This window comes from Saccostrea echinata, unplaced genomic scaffold, assembly GCF_033153115.1.
Source record: "Saccostrea echinata isolate AGI-Se365-2 ecotype Australia unplaced genomic scaffold, CSIRO_AGI_Sech_v1 ptg000052l, whole genome shotgun sequence".
NCBI lineage: Eukaryota > Metazoa > Mollusca > Bivalvia > Ostreida > Ostreidae > Saccostrea > Saccostrea echinata.
In genome coordinates, this window is record NW_026889801.1 from 9,183,046 (window position 1) to 9,202,878 (window position 19,833).

At 31.2% G+C, this 19,833-nt stretch overlaps 1 protein-coding gene across 1 annotated transcript; it reads left to right on the forward strand.

Annotated features, from left to right (window-relative positions):
* Window positions 1-884: 884 nt before the first annotated feature.
* Window positions 885-12,247, forward strand: LOC133203877 (ras-related and estrogen-regulated growth inhibitor-like protein). The gene is made up of 4 exons (XM_061339675.1): window positions 885-1,481; window positions 6,598-6,654; window positions 8,432-8,505; window positions 11,524-12,247. Exons 1-4 carry the CDS (start codon window positions 1,349-1,351, stop codon window positions 11,965-11,967), a joined length of 708 nt encoding a protein of 235 aa, XP_061195659.1. The 5' UTR covers window positions 885-1,348; the 3' UTR covers window positions 11,968-12,247.
* The last annotated feature ends 7,586 nt before the right edge of the window (window positions 12,248-19,833 follow it).

Consider the following 19,833-nt stretch of genomic DNA (forward strand, 5'->3'; position numbering starts at 1 on the left):
TTAGAACTTCACTTTCGGCTTACACACTTAATATGTTATCTACTTAAGGAGATGTCAAAAAGTATATGTATATTATTTTATTTGTGAACGAATGCTTCAGATTTCTCTGCATCTACACATGCATGTAATCTTCCAGCATTAAAAACGTTCATTTCTTAAGGACTTATTTATTATCCTTTATCCTATAAGTATAAAATTTACTTTTCATTATTTCTTAAATTAAACAGAATTTGAAATGCTTTAAAAGTGCTAAGAGTTAAAGGTCTACATGAAGGAAGACTTCTAACAAAATCATTTTGAATTCATTCTATTTAGAAACTGATCTGAATAATTAGTATTTTGCATCTAAAAATCGGGTCAAAAAGTTTGGATAAAAGACGTCTTTCTGCCATAGTAACAAAATTGCGTCTAATTTATCACACCAAGAAAATATCAGTGACATAATTATATGTGGAGTTGTATGAAAGGAAGAAGACAAAGCAAACTTAATTATTTTAAATTCCATAAATTTAGTAAAATAAATAATTTATTTTGAAAAATTTAGACATTTTTAAATAAGAAAATGATCTTCTCTTTTCCTTTCGTGGGCTTTTTGTTTTAATTTTTGGCGGACATTTTACACTTTTTTTTAAAATGTTGGCAAGCACTGTTTCCTTTTCAAATAACTACATGAACAACACTGTATGATGTAACATTTTTTTCATCTAGTTTTTGAGATCACCCTTCGATTCTCATCTTATCTATACTAGTCATCATTAATTTGAATATAATTTGCTCCATACGATATCTCGTCCTAAAAATAAATAACGATAAATCGAATTTTCCAGAGTTGAAAATGTTGTTTTTATAAAACAACCGGATAACCCGATCCTTCCACCACAACTATTTGCCTCTCACAGTCAGTGGTAATCCTATCGTCTGCGCAGTGAGGGGGATTCATTAAAAGGTGTAAGTGGGTAAAGGTTCAGTTGCGAATGTCACAACGTTAAAAGCAGACGATGAAAAGAACGTTCGCTACCAAGCTCGTTCTCATAGATAGTTGTACCTAAAGCCTGGCACATTCTACATGATGTCAATTGCATTTACATTAAAGCAGCTGAAACTGCTTTCATCTGCAATGGGAATTTACTTGAATTCAAACAGATTGTCCTGAAAAACAAATTTTAATTGCGAAAATTTACCAAACTGTCGCCAGTGTCCAATCTGTATCTATGGATATTCAATGCCAATGCGACGCAATGTGATGCAATTATAGAAATTGGTGTTAGTAAAAATTACTTATTTTGTGAAAAGCGGATGCATTACTTTTACAATTCAAAATTATTTTAGTCTCAATAAATAATGCCGGATGCCTTTTTCAAGTCATCTTGATAAAGACCCCAAGCCTGAAATGGATGACTCCAGGCTACCAAAGGGAGGTCATCACACAGGAAAGGATATAAATATTGTAGTTATTGGAGTCAAAGGAGTAGGAAAATCTGGCAAGTGTTTTATTTTATTTTATTTTATAAAAGTCTATGCACATGAAAATGCGTACAATATTTCAACATATATTCGAGATTAGTCTTATTAATATTTTCTAATGGTCACTGATCAATACAGATAGCTTCGGCATTTAACTGATGCTGATAAAATCATCAAATATTTTTGAGAGGAAAAAAGGTTTTCTATATAAAATAACAACTATCATGCAGTTTTATAAGCTGTGATAATTTGAAATATAAATGGCATTTATTGTTCAAATTAATGTTACATTCTAAACTGAAGTTTCAAGCCTCTTTATGAGCGAAAAAAAAAATCAAAATTCTCCCATAAAACGGATACCTATTAAAACTGATATTGACGATAATGAAAAAAATGTGCAACAGAAAAGTTCCTGTTTTCAAGGCAGACAAAAAACATAATTGAAATCATTATTAAATCCACTGATTGCAATCTTTGTAAAGGCGTTTCCACGTGCCATTTGTACACTCCTCCTTGATATTTGACATCTTTTGCTTGTGATAACAGATATAATATCTGTACCTTGAACGCAATGAGTTGCACGGATCTCTTTTAACATTTTGCAGATTTTAAATGATTTTGTTGTTTTAACCTCTTCTTTTTGCAAGAATCTTCAGGTTGAAAACTTCATTTTCAAAACAAACACTACAGGGTCTTTTCTGTCTAAGTATCTAGATTTGCTTAACTCGGCAGGTGGTCTATGACCTATGTATAATTGTTCATCATGGCAATACTATCTCTGCTCAAGGGCTGTCCTAAATGAGTAAGCACTTTTCAAAGATAAATAATAACTGTGCGGAACATCGGCTCTGCTCCTTCTTAATCCCATTCAAATAGCTGCATCGACTTTCGCGTTTTATTTTCAAATCGTTTGAAGTTTGTTTTTCGACGGTTTCTAAATCACAACACAGATTAGTTTGAACAAGATTTGATCAAAAGTAGCCCTATTCAGCAGTGCTGTAAAACTATGCACGATAAAAATAGTTTTTAAAACAAAAAATTTGAAGATGCAGCATAATCCCATCGAGTTTAAATGATGCAAATTAAGATATGGTCGGAAAAACACACGCCTAAAATAACATATCGAGATTAGAAAATTGAGGTCCTTCCACATATATAAGTACATACTTTTGTTTTCAGAATAAAGTAATTCAATTATTTGGATAACTTTATGAACAAAAATTAATAAAAAAAAGAATGTTGGAATGTAGGTACAATACTGTTTTGTACTAAAAGGCAAAAAAAAAAAAGAAAGAAAGAAACAAAACGTTCTTACATATGTACTTTCAATTATTATTAACTACAGCTTACAATAATATATGAAAGTTGGGTTTTTTTCCCGTATTGAATAATTGTGCTTATTAACATGTATATGCAATCAAAAGTTATTTACTTTCTTAATTTTTGATTTCCGACGACATATTTTTGTTATTAAAGAGAAGTGTTATTCTATATATACAATGTAAAAGCCAACATAGTCAATTGGTATCAGGAAACTGAGACATTCATATTTTAAAAAAAAACATTGAACGTTTTTCTTACTCAAAGACTGTTATAAGGAAATAATGTCATGATATCATGACTTCTGAATGATCACAATCAACCGTTATCAATTTAGTGGCAATTTGCCTCATCAGCAATTTTCGTATCAGTTTGCTCCTAATCATCCATTGAAACAGTTGTTATCTAAAATCCGACAGCTGGCTTAAGTTTTGTTGAGATCTACAAGTGAAATAAATAATGGGCGAGTGTGTTACGTGATAGACAGTTTGAATTAATTTAGTCTTGTTTGTCATCTCCCTTATCATCAACCTTATCATCGTCATCTAACTGAGGATTAAGGGAGCTCGTCTGTCAATGCCATCTTAAGTTTCATTTATTACTTCAAGTCAGAAAGTAGGTATTAGAAGCTAGGTTATTGTAATATGAACAGAAAGAAAATTAAACCGTGTTTCTGAAGTCGTCTAAAATAGTCCTTGTTTTAAGTTTTGGGGTTGGGAGTCGGGTCATGAATGTAATACAATATATATATATATATATATATATATATATATATATATATATATATATATATATATATATATATATATATATATATATAATGAATTCATCTTGCTTTTGATACTCAAATACATGTAATATGATACCGAACTAAATATTTGCCTTGACTTTTTGAAATCAGAAATTCAAAAAAGATTATACAACTGTTCTTTTCCGATACCCGAGAAATTAACACAATATCATTCTTGACTGCTGGCATTCGCACTGCAACAAACTGTTCAAAGAACAGTATTTTTAGCAATGCAAATACCAGCATTGTAATCTTGGAAAGACAAGTGTCCATTGTAATTGAGAAGAAAAGAAGGTTACTGAGTTTCTCTGCAAATATTTCTAGGAAAAGCTTTTAATGCCGAAATTATGATGAAATATATGAGATAATCCTTAGAGATATAAGAGATAGATGTCTAAATAGCAGACATTCTCGGGATTGCGACTATATATCCGTATTCATGTATCCAGCAACGGGTGCAAACGCTTATTTAGGTAAGCAGATTCTACAAACTATAAAGTTTTCTTCCAAACTCTTCTGCTGTAGTTATGTTTAAAGAAATGAGGACACAGATTTTTTTCTGCTTCTTTCTGCACGTAAAAGGAGGAAGGAAATATAGGAAACATGAACATTTCTAAAATGTAAAACTCATAAATTATCATCTAAATGTAATGAAATGTGTGAAAATTTCTAAAAACATCGTGTGTATGACGTAAAGCATGTTCCAATTTTTTTATTTGATAGCGCTTATTAATTTTTCAAGGCCAAACTTCCATGTGTTGAAATCATGAATTTAAACTTCCTTGAGGCAACACCAAGTTCGAAGTCTGGCAATTAAAAAGTATTTCCTTTTTTCATAAAAAGTCAATATTTTTTATGACAGGTGTATTTATTATCGTACTACTGAACTATTTTCTAAGCTCAAATTAAAAAGTAAAATTGAAAATGTCCACATGGCTTTGAAGAAATCCACACTACAATTAATAGACCATGAAATGTGTGAATACTAGTATTCCCAAATCTCATTGTTACTAAAAATGGCTTATCAGAAAAGCGATTTGTCAACATTATTTCGTCATCAGGGTCAGAGACCATAAACTGAGAACAGACGTAAGTCAAAATTTTGATTTTGAATATCTTGAGTTTTATTTAACATATGTACTTAAAAACTGGCAGGTTTGTAAAGTATTCTAATTTAAACACATGATGAAAATTTTGTTTCGTTATGAAAATAATTTCAAAAGTTATATTGATTCGAAATTTTGACTTAAGTCTGTTCTCAGTTTATGGTCTTGGGGCCTGACTGCATCAAGTTTTTGTACAAGGAATTTCTTAACTACATGTACTTCTTCTATGTTAGTGATAATTAATGGATGTAATTAACCGATTAAATGCCTAATAACAATGCTTTCTTAGCAGCTGCATTCATTTAATGGTTCCGCTTCCCGGCCTTGAGACCACGTTTTGCACACTTTAGAGAATTTCCCTCAGGATGCAAAGATAATCCCTAAGTTTATTTATGAACCATAATGCTTAGAAAAGGAAAAGCTGTAATAATATCTGATAATCCCAACATAAACGTCCACTCAGTGCAAACAACAGGTGATCAACTTCGCATGAATTCCCAAACTTTAACCTTTGGCTTTGATTTTTCAGAATGCGTCTAACAGTTTCAATGAAACGAAAAAAATGTTTAATTTTTTAAAGGTATTTCAATTTTTGTATAGTTTTTTTCAATAATATGGTCTGAATTTGCTGTCTCAACGCTTTTTAATCAGATCTAGGGAAGCATGCTTCAGTTTCGTTGATCAAACTAGTGCAAGAAAAAATAATCAACTTACATACTGTTTCACTTTATTGCATTATCTAATATTGTATTCGTTCATGTTACTTGTGTATACTCTATGTAATTATCTTATACATTTAACGTCAAAGGATCAATTTATCTTGACAATGTTAAAAGAATTGATCGATTCTCTAAAAGAATTTTCATCTGCATCTATGTTTCACAATTTCATGAACATAATTCCATTCTCAGCTATTGACCTACAATAAAAATAAAGTACTCATATTTAATGACACCTAGAAGTAAGGTTCTATAATTATTTGAATTCATTAACAGAAACTTTCAAGTTGGTAGTAAAACGAAGATAAGAGGCTTAATTACTTTGCTGCTTTTAAAGCTTAAACAGGCAGCTTTCACTCACAAACTTGTGCTGATTAACAAAGGGTACATTAATGTAGGACTCATCGATTGGAATTCCAATCTCAGACATTGAACTCTATTTTATACCTATGTACATGTACTAAAGCTTTGTTTTAAGTTGTAAACATTTCCTCCTTATTGAAACAAGAGTATAATAACGGCAATTTATCTTCGGAAATTATTAGTCAGATAGTAAAAAAAAGAAGTAAAACCCAGCGTCAATGTACTGATCTGATATATAAACTGTCAAGAAGAATAAAACCTTTTATGTACACGCGACTCATCATCGGCCAAAAAAACCTCCCTACACGTCGGTTTGAGTTTGTTAACCTGTCTGTTTCATGGCAAATATTGGGGTAAAATAACTCTCTGTCACACTTCAAATTAGTAGGAAACATTTATTAGGATTCTTTTTTGCTAGATGAAAAAAAAAAAACAATGCCTTAACAAAGCTAACTTTGCAAAAACATTTATTGTATGTAATCATTTTCATCTCAACAACAATCAGGTTTAAGATACTTTACTTGTATTCACAGTCAAACCTCATTAATCCGATTGCTTCTATTCTCAAGCAAATCGTCCTGATTACTGAAATAGACATTTTATAATTGTTAGATATAAATTTTAATTCTGTTCCAAACAAAGGTCGTCCGGAAGGTGTCTGGATTAATCGCGTTCGGATTAATGAGACTCCCTGTATATTGTTAACCAAGGAAAATAGCTATAGTGATGATACAGATATGGCACATGCCAAAGGGATCATGAAAATAATCATTTTTGATTTAGAATGACAACTATTACATCAGATAATGATAACGTTGGTTTTCTTTTTTTCCAGCTCTGACAGTGCGCTTTATGACAAAGAGATTCATCGGAGACTATGATTCTCAGATTGGTAAGTTTTAGATTGTATTCTTAAAATAATTTTGGTGATTCTATTTATTTCTGATGCTTTGTTTTACGACTGTCTCTGTGCATATTTTTAATGTTGGTAATAAAGTGTATAAGGTGGATACTTTACATTCGTTAACGTCCAAGTGAAAGATCAATGCTCTATCGTCAGCAAGAGGGTACTGAGTCAACTCCGCAACGAGTTGATTCAGGACCCTGACGTTACGAAGATGCATCGAGAAGGAAGATCATTAAATATATAAAGGACTTTATTGCCTTTTTTAAAATAAAGTTCAGATCGAGGTACTTCCTCATTTTATTTTCAATGTAAATACTACCTTACATATCAAATAAACATTTTTTAATCTGATAAGCAATGGACATGTTCATAAAACTCTTAACTCATTAAAAATTTCTCAGATAAAAGTTAGCTCCAAGGTAATATAATTGCCCTTTTCTTCTTTTGGTCTTGATTTGTTTGTTTGTTTGTTTGTTGTTTAACGTTCCTCTCGAGAATTTTTCACTCATATGGAGACGCCACCACTTGCCGGTGGAGAGTTGCAAATTTTGACCTATACACGGCACTCAGGGCCATTGAGCAGTGATGGGATCTTTTTCGTGCCAGCATCTACTGCTACACGTACGGGACCGCGGTTTATACGGTCTCATCCGAAGGACCGGGAGGGGAGATTACATTGAAAGTACAAAGCGAGAAAACTGTATTTTTGTATACCGATCAAATTCAATTAAAAATTTATACTTATCTGGAAAACACACAAACATATTTGCATATACAATGTACTTTTTATTAAGCCCACTGAAAACGTTTTTTTAAAAAAAAAAGAAACTCTTAATGGAATATAAATTGCTTATTTAAAAAAAGATGTCAATCAAAAAAGTTGGATAAGAGAGGTGTGTATAAACGTCCAACATACACATCCATATACTTCAATTTGTTTGTTTCAAAATATTTTGATACAAAAACATTTGTTTCAAAATAAATTATTGCCTGATATAAATACCAGCAAACAGAGCATTGTTGACAAATTGAATGAAATTCACAAGTGTTAAGTGCATTATATTCAATAAGTAGCTTATTAGTGTCAAGTTTAACAAGACCCAGAGGAAGTAAACCTCGTTAAAATTAATCTGCGCTCTACTCTTCCCGCACTGAAAACCTCTAATATAAACTTTTCAAGGTCTCTGCCATTAAATTTGCGAAAAAATATATTTACTACAGATTATATTATATGTGGTGCAAAATTCTTCTTTAGCTAGTTTATCAAGGTTGAGTGCATTTTCTCTCTATGAGTATATGGAAGTATAATTTAAGCTTACTCTTTAATAGATAAGGCATGTCAAAGTTTTTATTTAAGATATGATGGGAAATAGTGGATTCAGCAACATAATACATGTATAACACATAATTAAGAATACAAATAAGTATAAAGATTTTTGTTTTAATCTATGGGAAACACGGTGAATTATTAAAGTTAAACAAGATACAAAAAAGTATGTGTGCATTGTTTTTGAGTCTAAAAGGCAGAGAAATTATACTGTTTTGTTTGAATATTAACACTTATGAACGCTTATTTCGGACAACCAAATATTAATTTCCTTAAATGCGATGTAAATAATGTAATATTTATTTCAAAATGTTGCAGCAATCATTAGCCTGTTTGTATATTGCTTTAAACAAATCTCAAAAATTAAGTTTTAAAAAAAATCCCACCAGAAATAACAGGTACCATATTTGTTGTTTTTGTTTTTTTTTTTAACAGAGGCTGTATACACGAAGCAGTGTTCTTTGGACGGAAAGACAATCACAGTGCACATTCTGGACACCGCCTGGCAGGTAATTATCAATCATCGAAATTAATATTTCAAAGTTTTTTAAACTAGGGTATTTTTTACTGCATGGAACACCTGAGAAAAAAGTTGATGACAGATGGCGAAATAAAGCTTATAGAAAACTACGGTTTAATCAGGCTCTATGTTGGACGCGAGAGTCTTGTTATACAAGTTATATAAATAATCATGAAGGAATTTGATGAATTTTAGCTTATGACAGTTAAATGAACTTCTCAGATTGTAAGAAAAACTTGCCCACAGCGTCTGCCTGGCATTTCAACTCGCAGAACATTTGTAGAATACGTTAACAAAAATACACAACGCTGTGTAGATCATAGTTCCAACAGCAATATTAGAAGTGTATATATACTGTTTGAGCTGATAATGCTTTCATATTTTATCTCTTGATAGAAGTATAAATATAAATAATAAGAGATAATATAATAACCTAATAATGCATTTCCTTGGCTTAGAAACATATGCATGTATCAAAAACCTTATTATATGTATGACACTGTAATATTTGATAAACATAATCAACAGGGTTAATCTTCAAAGTATCATACTCATGTTTACATTCCATCTGTCAACAGATGGTAACGTTAGATAGATTCTGATGGATAAATATTTTCTTTATGCAACGGACAGAGATGTTACATTCTATGAAAATCGAGGAGTATTTTTTCCTTAATTTTAAAGAACGTTCAGATTTGGGGGGGGGGGGGGGGGAGGGGGCAAAATGAGTTATATGTCCCAGAGAGAAAAAATGATTGTAAATTTGATTTTGTGTAACATATCTCCGACAAACATTCACTATAAATTCTCAGATCTCTATTTTATTTTTAAAAAATCCTTTTAATTTATAAATCGAATATATGCCATAAAATTGCAATGTTTTCTTCTTTCGCTTCGGAGATCGATGTTTGATCTAAAGTAGGCCTAATATAAGGTATCGTTAGACAAATGTATCCTACTACTATGATAGGAAAATATCCTAAGAAGTATATGTTAAATAAATTTGAAAAACTGTTCCTTTATCGGGACCCCTTGCAAAGAGGATCTTTACATATATTTAGACTTGTAATATGTCAAATAAGTGCATTTATCATATAGTATTTCTCAAAAGAAAAAGATGATAGTGGCTGCAAAACCTATTTTAGAGTCTTTAGTCACCTCCTGGAAATGTTAAGAGAAATCGGAACTAGGTGTTACGCAAAATTCTGAATGTCATTAAGTTCATGAAATCGATTTACAGATCTTGAAATACGAGGTACCCTATAGATTATTGGCATATTTATTCAAACACGTAAAAACCTTTATTTATCTACCATCACGGAAAGTGTATTTAGATAACATCAGTGCCAAGTTTTCAGATGGAAAGATTCAATTCTCAATAGTTATTAGACGATACTAATGGCTTACAGAGACATTCGAGCTATTGAGCACAATTATCGTTACAGTTATGATCATTTTTACACCTTTGTGTGCTGTATAAAGATAACTAAGGATCAAAATTGACGCCAGTGAATAGACAATGTATGGTTTCTAGACCATTTTCTTTCAAATTGCAAAATTATCAATAGTGCATAGGCTTATTAAAGGGTTCCTACAAAGGAAGTTTTATAGAATGAACTCTTTTATAGTTGCATAATACTTCGAATTTTATTCCAAATAAAAAGATTTTCTGACTATTAGCAGTGCAGTCTTTTAGAAAAATAATTATATTCTCTGCACCCTTTATCCATTCATCCATTAATACTATCATTAATACTATTACATTGTAGGATTGCAAGCATTTTTATTATAAAGAAAAAAAACGTAGAAAGAAACATCTCTGGAAAATACAGTTGTACAATAATGATGTGTGTACATGTGTTTTCATCTAAACAGGATCTCTTCACATCTTCTATAAATGATTATCCTCGATTATTAATGACGCTCATTAATATAATTTTACAAATGTTTCCATGGTTACAAGAAACAACTGTTTATCTTTCATGTTTTGTGTTTGATTAGTTCTAAGTTTGCATTAAAGTAATATTCCCAAACAGCAGAATAGAAATAAGATTTTCTGACCGACATGATTTAGTTGAAAGCTTCAATAAAATCAGATCTGGAGTAAATTCAAAGCTGTAGACCACACCAGGAATACAACGAAATACACAAATCACATCAATCGTTTATGATCTTTATATCGGTACACCTGTACCGGGACTGTTTCATCTTCGATGATGAAAGATTTTAACTACGTGTTCTTGTAAACATATACTTTTTGATATTTCGACTTGTATTTCAACCTGTATATTTTGATTGTACATCATTATCCTATGTGTTCATTTTTAGAGAAAACATTAATTATTTTCATATGATAACCATCAAAATGGGGATATTATATTATGAATGTTGCTCAAGCTAAATATTTATTGTTTTCATGCCCAGCAAGAACACAGCATGAGTTTTATTACTTGTTTTTATAAGAAACAAAATAATATAGAAATCCTTTAGTTACCTTTTTGAAATGGGGTTAATTTTTATTGCATTTGCTACCAATTAAAAGGAAAATCCGTAATATGTATTATTTACATAGTTCCACTAATGTCATTTAATTGAAAACGACCAAACATCTCACCAACCTTTCAACTACCGCACCGACCAATCCAGCATCATTTTTGTTGGACCACTCAGCAAAAAATGCAATAAATGACTTTTATAGTACAGATTTATGTATAGGAAACAGCTATACATGTAGGCATAAAATGATGTCTCGATCTTTTCATACAATATTTCTTCGTAGTCATCAAAGTAATGCGACTTTAATGATTTTAGTGCTACATGTAAATATAGAATGTTAGGTTCTTTGGAGTTCTGCTCTCCTAAACAGTATCAACCTGACTGTTCATAACTTCCAAACAAAAAGATTTTTTTTTTTTGAAAAATACAGTTATTCATCAATAAGAACTATTAAAATTGTTTTATAATTTTTTCTAGACAATGTCATTCCACAGATTTATTATCATTTCAGGCCAACGGATTCACCATCAAAGACGACCAAATAGTTTGGGCAGACGCAATTATGATGGTTTACTCCATTACTGATAAAGAAAGCTTTGAAAAACTGAAGGAATTTGCTGATTATGTAATTGCCAAGAAGACAGACAGTAAAACTGTCATGGCACTCATCGCTAATAAAAGTGATCTCGTTCATATGAGTACTGTTACAAATGTTGAAGCCACGCAGTTCTGTGCAGAATACAATTGCTTATTCTTTGAGACTTCTGCAAGTGAAAGCTATAATTCGGTGACAAATGCGTATATTTCAGTTTGTCGGCAAGTGAAATTGACACATAAAAAGAGGGAAAAAATTTCAAAGTTTATGCAGAATCCCGCCATTAAAGCTAAACTTCAGATTCGAAATCCAATTCGAGGCTTAGAGATGAAATGGAGGTCACGTGCCCCGACCATGTGACAAAGTCATAAGAATTCCTCGTGAACTAAGAAAAAGGAAGAAACTACAATTTACATGTACTTGTAGAATGCGAATTAATTCATATTCAACATGTGATAAAGTGCTGATGGCACTATCATTTTTGACAGACTTTTTATTGTGATTGAAGGAAGTGAAATTCATATGATTCATGTACACCACACTATTCTTATTTTATTCTCTTCATAATCGTTTTACGAAAAATCAAATATTCATAAATAATATTCTGTTATTCATATTAAGAAATAAAATATGAACTTAAGCTTAATTTATTCTTTCGTATTTACCACAGTTTTGTATTGTTGAAATTTCAAATCATCACAATATTTTTAGATATATCTTTTTCAATAGTTGTTAAAACTTATAATCTGTAGTAAAATTAATTCCTGAAGTGTCTTCCTGCAAATTCTTGTTGCATTCGATTTTCTTTATTTAATATATATATTTTCAAAAAAAAAATCTTTCTAAAACGTAAAAAGTAACAGTACTACACAAATCCAAATCAACAACATTATTTTTAAGTTCCTCTTTTGAAGGCCAGATAAAAGATATTATATTATGTTTTTTCCATCTAATTGGTCTCGGTAGTGCTATTTTCTCAGAATTTACAGCATTTTGATGGACATCATATATGTTTTATATATTCACTAGTCTGGAATAAGCATGCTGTTTAACATGCGTTAAATATATTTTCAAAGACATCTTATCGGAAATATACATGCTACAATCTTAATTTTGTTTGTGCAGTTTTCTGTGCTCAAAAAGATATACTTCTGCAGGAAGATTGATCGTGTAAAATTAAAAGAAGGATCAAATGTAGAAAAATATTGCAATATGTATTTTTTTTTTAACTTTCTCGACCAATTTTCATGAAGAAATTTCCAGTATTGATATTGAAGCAAGGTCGTGTAGAGTTCAAAGAAGTGAAATTCTTTCAGCTGATTAATTGAACGTTCTATCATTAGAAAAATCTATCTCTCTTCATTGAATATCTATAAATAGTATCTTATTAAACCTTGTTCTTCTAATTAGTTTTTCGTACATGATTCTGTACTGTTCATAAGGATTTTTTTTATACCCCAGATAATCTCATCGTAAAAAAATCAAGCAGTTTGCTGACTAATGTAAATTTTGTTTAGTACAATGTAGATGCTGATCTCTGATTTAGTTAAGAATTGATCAAGCAAGACAACTAACTTTCATAAATGTAGATTGCATGTCTACGAATGAACATGCGTATATTTATTATATAACGAGATAAAACTAAGACGCAGCTACAGCAATGTAGGATATAAATAATTTGAAGCCGATAATAAACCTGGAATTTAAATTACTGCAAATACATTTGGATATTATTTAACATTTGGAGCTATGTTGAAGTAAATTCACACACGCCTCACTTTCTTGCAATCATCATCTGTTGAGCCTTTCAAAATTCTTAAGTGATCTCATCCAATTATCGAGAATGTTGTTGCTCATGAATCATAATTTCTTTCGCTATATAATCTACTGCCATCTTGTTACATCTAGGGTGTTTCAATCAGAAACTAAGTGGTCCAATGGCTTCGCTGATAAAAGCCCGAATTCTGCTGAATTCGTGAAATGTAACCTTTCTGTAACGACTTTGAAATGAAATATGGAGATAACAAACAGTATTCAAGCTCAAAGTCCATCAAAACAATACAGATCGGGAGCAGAGCAAACATGGACCTCCAAATACATCAGAGGTGGGATCAGGTGCCATGGAGAAGTGAGCATACCCTGCCGACCCTTTCTGAAATATGAACAAAGATCTTGTATAGAATGAGAATTCTTTTTTATTCAGATTATACATGTATGTGGTGCAATTCTAAAGTAAAGCCGATAAATTTTATGTTTCCAATTTTTCCATTTCCAGAAGCACTCCATTCCGACGCAAAATTTAACATAAAACTGTAAAAATAAGAAAATTGGAACTGTGATCAATCTCAAAAGTCCTAAAAAGCTCATGATATCTTACAATCATTTTACAAAGATATACAAGTGCAATTTCTAAACCGAAGCAAGCTACTGACGAATAAATTGACGTTAAAGGGTATCAATAATCTTGTTTATAATCAACATTTCGAAAATTCAATGGTCAATAAAATGACCTTGTTTGCAAATACAACCTGTTGTTAAAGTTGACGGATATTTTAATACAATTAAAATAATAATATAATACAATACAATAATCCGTTATTTCCATACTGAATTGAGAACAGGTTTATCCGATTATCTAATCTAGATTACGAGCTCACGGCGGGCGTGACCAGTCTACAGGGGATGCTTACTCTTCAGTGGAGCCTGAAGTTTTCAGGGGTCCGCGGTTGTATTTGAACTTTTGAGCATTTTTCCTGTACATTATCTTCATATTTCATCTTATTATGTAGACATACCCAAGTATTTAACGGAAATGTGCCAAGATCAACTAGGCGTTTCTTCATGAATAGAACAAATGGATAATTGTAAATAAAAACAATTTGTAGCATGTTTTGGTGATTAAGATTTGATCTCAAATATAAACAGACAGAATAAAATCCGCTTAGTTCTATATATAGTATTATAGAAGTACATGTACCCTTCAAATAATCGCCATCCTTTCTTATATATATCTACAGAATGTTACTTAAAAAATAACATGAATTTGAATTCAAAGAAATCCATTTGAAAATACATTCAAAACTAGGGATTTATGAACAATAATCAGATTAAAATAAAATATCAACTTTGAAGGTGGTTTTTAATCAAAAACTGACAATAAAATAAACCAGCATTCTAAACAAATAACAGAGTTTATAATCTGTATAAATCAATCGATAAAAAATTACTGTAAACCTTGTCAGAGGATAATCTTTGGGATCCAGCTTTTTTTTTAAATTTATTTTTCATTTTTCCTTAACGATTTGTATTGTTTCTGTGTTGAATTTTTTCTACTATGCTTGTTTTTTTTTTTTTTTATAAATGTAGTAAGGGTATTTAGCAGGATATATTGTGGTTATAATGGTTACATTCTGCAGTTGTGATGGGTTTACGAATCTGTGATAGAATTTTCACAAAATTTGTTTTTTAATGTATTAAATAAGTATTAAAAAATATGTGTATTTCAACCATTTTAAGATTTACTATCAAAATGTGCAGAAACATATAATTATCATAAGAATTGATGTCCTTCACTTCTTGTCAGTTATTTACTGTTCCCAGTTTAAACCCCGCTATTGAAAATAGTTCTGCAGTAGATTATTTCAAATATTACAAATGCTCAGCGACAAGAACGCGTCAAAAACGGAAGTCTGGGATTTGGGGAGATTTACGTTTGTTTGTCAGAATTGCATGTTAACTTCCCAATGTGCATTTGGTTTGTTTTACGTAGATCACAGAATCGGTAACTGCAGTGCAGGATGTGAATTAGGAAGCCGTTAAACCTGTTATTTACATTTAATTGCAGCACATGCATTTGGTAAATATTTATAAGTACTTTAAAATAAATTAACGCACGTTGCAGCACTTCCCCAAATTTTCTGCGTTTATTCGTTCAAACATCTAACTGATGTATGACTTCCAATTTACCAGAATTTTTGAGAAAGGAGAGCAACATATGAATCATAATTCTTCTTGCTGTATTATCTGATGTCATCTTGTTACATCCCAAGTGTTTCAATCAGGACATAATTGAGGTTTTAGAAGAGAATAGAATTACCAATATCGTTTGGCATGTCATAAAAACGTAAATACTTCTGCTTGTGTCTCAAAGCAATCTCTGAAAATTAATAAAACGGGACAGCCCATGATCAAAGATTACAAGAAGCTCATGTTCTAAAGTACGTGAACTTCCTATAGTCTGTTACGCAGATTGTGTTTTTTCTGCAATGACTGCATTTGTTAATCTCTTTATTAACAAAGAAAGAAAGACATTATATTGTTTATACATATTTATTTATATCTGTATTAATAATGTATACAAAGTAGATAAAAGTACGTAAAATACAGTACATGTATTATCATTCCCTAAATGATGTACGTTGCACTGATGGAAGAGCTCACATCTTAAGAAATCTCTCATATCGATGTCTTTAAAGAAGCCTGTTCTAACTAGTTTTGGATAAATCTATTGATTAACGGAATCTGTTTTCATAGGAAATAAAACGGAAAATATCCAGTGGATGTAGATACATAATTTTATTTTTTTGTTATTGATTGATAATTCAGAAATTTTGTATCGATAGGTAATTATAAATATTTTGTATTGATAGGTAATTTTTGGTATTGACAGATAATTATAATTTTTTGTAATTGAAAGTTATTTTTTGTCATTGATAGGTTATTATGAATTTTTGTTATTGATAGGAAATTTTATTGGTTGAAAGAAATCAGCAAAGTCCAAAACAGAACGAAACCAATTTGCCTTTGAAATGAAGAACATGAACAAGAATAATACCGAAGATGAATACAGCGCATGTTATATTCATATTTTACTTCTCATTTTTCTCGATCCAGCATTGAATACGCATTCAAAGTCTCGCGTTCTATGAATTTTGCATTTATACTTTTTTTACAATTCAAGAACATATTTAAGAATTACTACATAGAGAACTTAATTCTTTCAAATTTAACGACACCAGTGGGCAAAATCTTTTAAATTTCGATTGTCATAAATATTTGATACATTGTGTTTACACAATCATGTTGAAAAAATAACCAAAATTTTATTGTCTTATAAATTGTTTTACAAAGAGATATTGTTGTGTACAGCATTCACAGGGGAGACGCATTTCGGTGGTATAAGAGCTATTCTAACAGTAACTACAGGTCATCATAGAAAACAAATATCTTTTATATCACTCATATAGGAGGTTAGTCTTTATCTTATTTCCATACTTTTTTCCTCCTCCTCCTTCCTCTTCTTTTTCTGTCTTCATTATCATCGTCTTCTTTCTCTAATTTCTTTTTCTTTAAAAGTTTCTCGCAGAATTACGTCTTCCAGATGGCTGCTATGTATTTTCACATCACAAGTAAATGGGTATAAGCAAAGTTTCAGCAAAATTGTGGTTCCAGTAAGTCTTCAGGAATCAATATTTAGTCCTAGGAATATTAATTATGCTAAGCTATAATTTGCTTGTTGTGGTTCCTAAGAAACCTTCTAGAATTTTAGACACTTAATATGGGACTTGTGGCGTTTATTTCCAAGGGTGAAAAACACAAGTTTTGTTGTAGACATGACACAGACAATCTTATATTTAATTAAATGTGGTATATAAATTCAAAAATCTATTGTAAGAAAACATACCACAATAATTCTGAAAATGAGAAGAACGATTACGCAAGGAGTATTATGTTTGCAGAAAGCATGACAACTTAAAGCATCTCTTCTGAAAACAAAGGCAACTTGGCTTGTTGATATAAACAATGGTTCTGATGTAAGTTTACGTACAACAGGTGCTATAGATAGTTGTCTTTTTCATTGTGGTATTTTATCGATGTCTCCGAAAATAGAACAAAACAAAGGATTATTGCAAATTAATTCGGTAATCATTAAAGTAAAGAGAAGAAACAGAAACAGGCGTACAAACAAACAAACAAAACAAAGCAAAATTCAAAACAAAGCAAACAAAAGTTATCTCGAGTCCTTGAACTAAAAAAAAATAAATTGCAGCAAAGCTAGGGAAAACCCTTACAAAGCCATTTAATAAGAGTACTCAATCACTTCAAACTTCAGCAAGGTCCATGAAACATGTCTAATTGAACTGAAAACAATCATCTATCCAATTTTGAAAAAAAATATTTTCGATATGAATCAAAATTTGAACATTAAAGGAGAGGTCAATATCTTCATTATTTATTTTTCACCAATATTATCGTTCTGGGTCTACCTCCTGATAACATTCAGATTCGTTTTTCCCCTTTACATTGGTGTCAAATTAGAAGAGATTTAGTGATTTCAAGTTGCTAAAAGACAATTTACATGATTTAAAGAAAAAATGGAATTTTTGCGTGAGGCATAACCATCGAAATACTTATGTTCAAATGTCAACATATAGCCAACACTTGTAAATCAGTAGTACCTCCATAAAGCTGAAAGACTCTCTGAAGCCAATGGTTTCGCCACATTTACAAACATAAAACAGATTCTTTTCATTTACGCGTTTCTAGGTTACACAATTAATTTCTTTTCAATTTGTTTCACCTGTTATTTACGTTAGTAAGTAAAGATGATATATTTATTTCTTAATGAGCCTTGCTTCAAATAGAACGCCTGTGAATGCTGTTTACTTGTGTAATGTTAATCTAGTACGCTGGCCTTGGTATTTGGGATGAAGAAAATCGGGATAGCGACACGTCAACACAAAAATAGAGTATTTCTGGACACTGGTATGAAACGATGCTTATCCCAAAGAACACAACAATTCTTGGCTTCTGTGTTTGACACTGATTACTTTGGTGTGATGTAATATTGCACTACAACAAGTCATAAAACAAGATTTCTTTTCATGAATCCTCTTAGTTTTTTCATCATATCTTTCAACATCCTGATCAAGATCAAATAACGCTTGTATGTTCAAGTGAGAAGTACCAGGCGATTGTAAAGGGTTAGGAAACACTTAGGGTTAGATTAAGCTTTGTATGCTTAGGGCTAGGGTTACTGATCTGCTAAAATCAGCAGGTTTCAATATAATTAAAAGAGGTTGAACAAATACACTGTAAATATGCACTTATTGGATTTTTGTGAGAAGCACTGACTTTTACAGTTGACGGCTTAATTTGACTTTAAACCTGCCCCAGATAGCAAGCTAACATTGGGCCAACGTTGGGCCAACGTCATCAGTTACATTGGGCCAATGTTGGCAAATGACATTGGCCCAATGTAATTTTGCTCATCGGCCCAATGTTGGCCCGATATGTTGGGCCAACGTTGGCCCAATGTAAAGTGTTATTCTACAGACATTGGTCCAACATTGAGCCAACATTGGCCCAATGAATGCGACATTGGGCCAATGTTGGGCCAACGTCATCAATTACATTGGGCCAATGTTGGCAAATGACGTTGGCCCATTGTCAGTTTGCTCATCGGCCCAATGTTGGCCCGATATAATGGACCAACATTGGCCCAATGTGTAGTCATACACACATTTAATTGTTGCAAATCTGCATATGAACTAATCCGATCGTCTGTACAATCAGAAAAAAATCTACCTCCAATCCTACTGGAAAATACAAGTTAGCTAAAATAATTAAAAATTAATATCAGGCTTGTTAAACTTCTTACATTTTATCAGAACAAAATGAATTATTTGTGATGGAATTTATTGTTTCTACACAAAGGAAGCAAATGAAAGTATAAAATAAGAAATGTATTTTGAATATAATTTTGAATATAATTAAAACAATAAATGATTTTGCCCTTTTTAAGATTAAAATTTGTATCAAGAATAAATTTCCAAACTTTTCCACTCATTGTTGCTATATACACTTTTTTCGCAAATTCACTTGTAAACAGGTTAATAACTAATCACTGTCCTCTGTTGCATTTATGAAAGCATTTCCTTCTTTCTTTCCCTGTCTGTTCTCATTCTTCCTTCATGTTAATTTCCATAGAAATTCTTCGGCACACAAGCGGCTAGTTCGAACAACTCCTTTAAATAAAAGTTAAATCCATTTAGCAAACCTCAAAATAAAGAGAAATGCTGAAAACTAAAAGTAAAGTCGTACTTTATACAAGTATACAAATTTATACAAATTCATTCCTTGCATTAGAAACTATACATGTATTAATAAAATGGATATTTTCATTATTTTTAGATTAAAATTTGGGTGTCTATTTTCTTTTTTAAA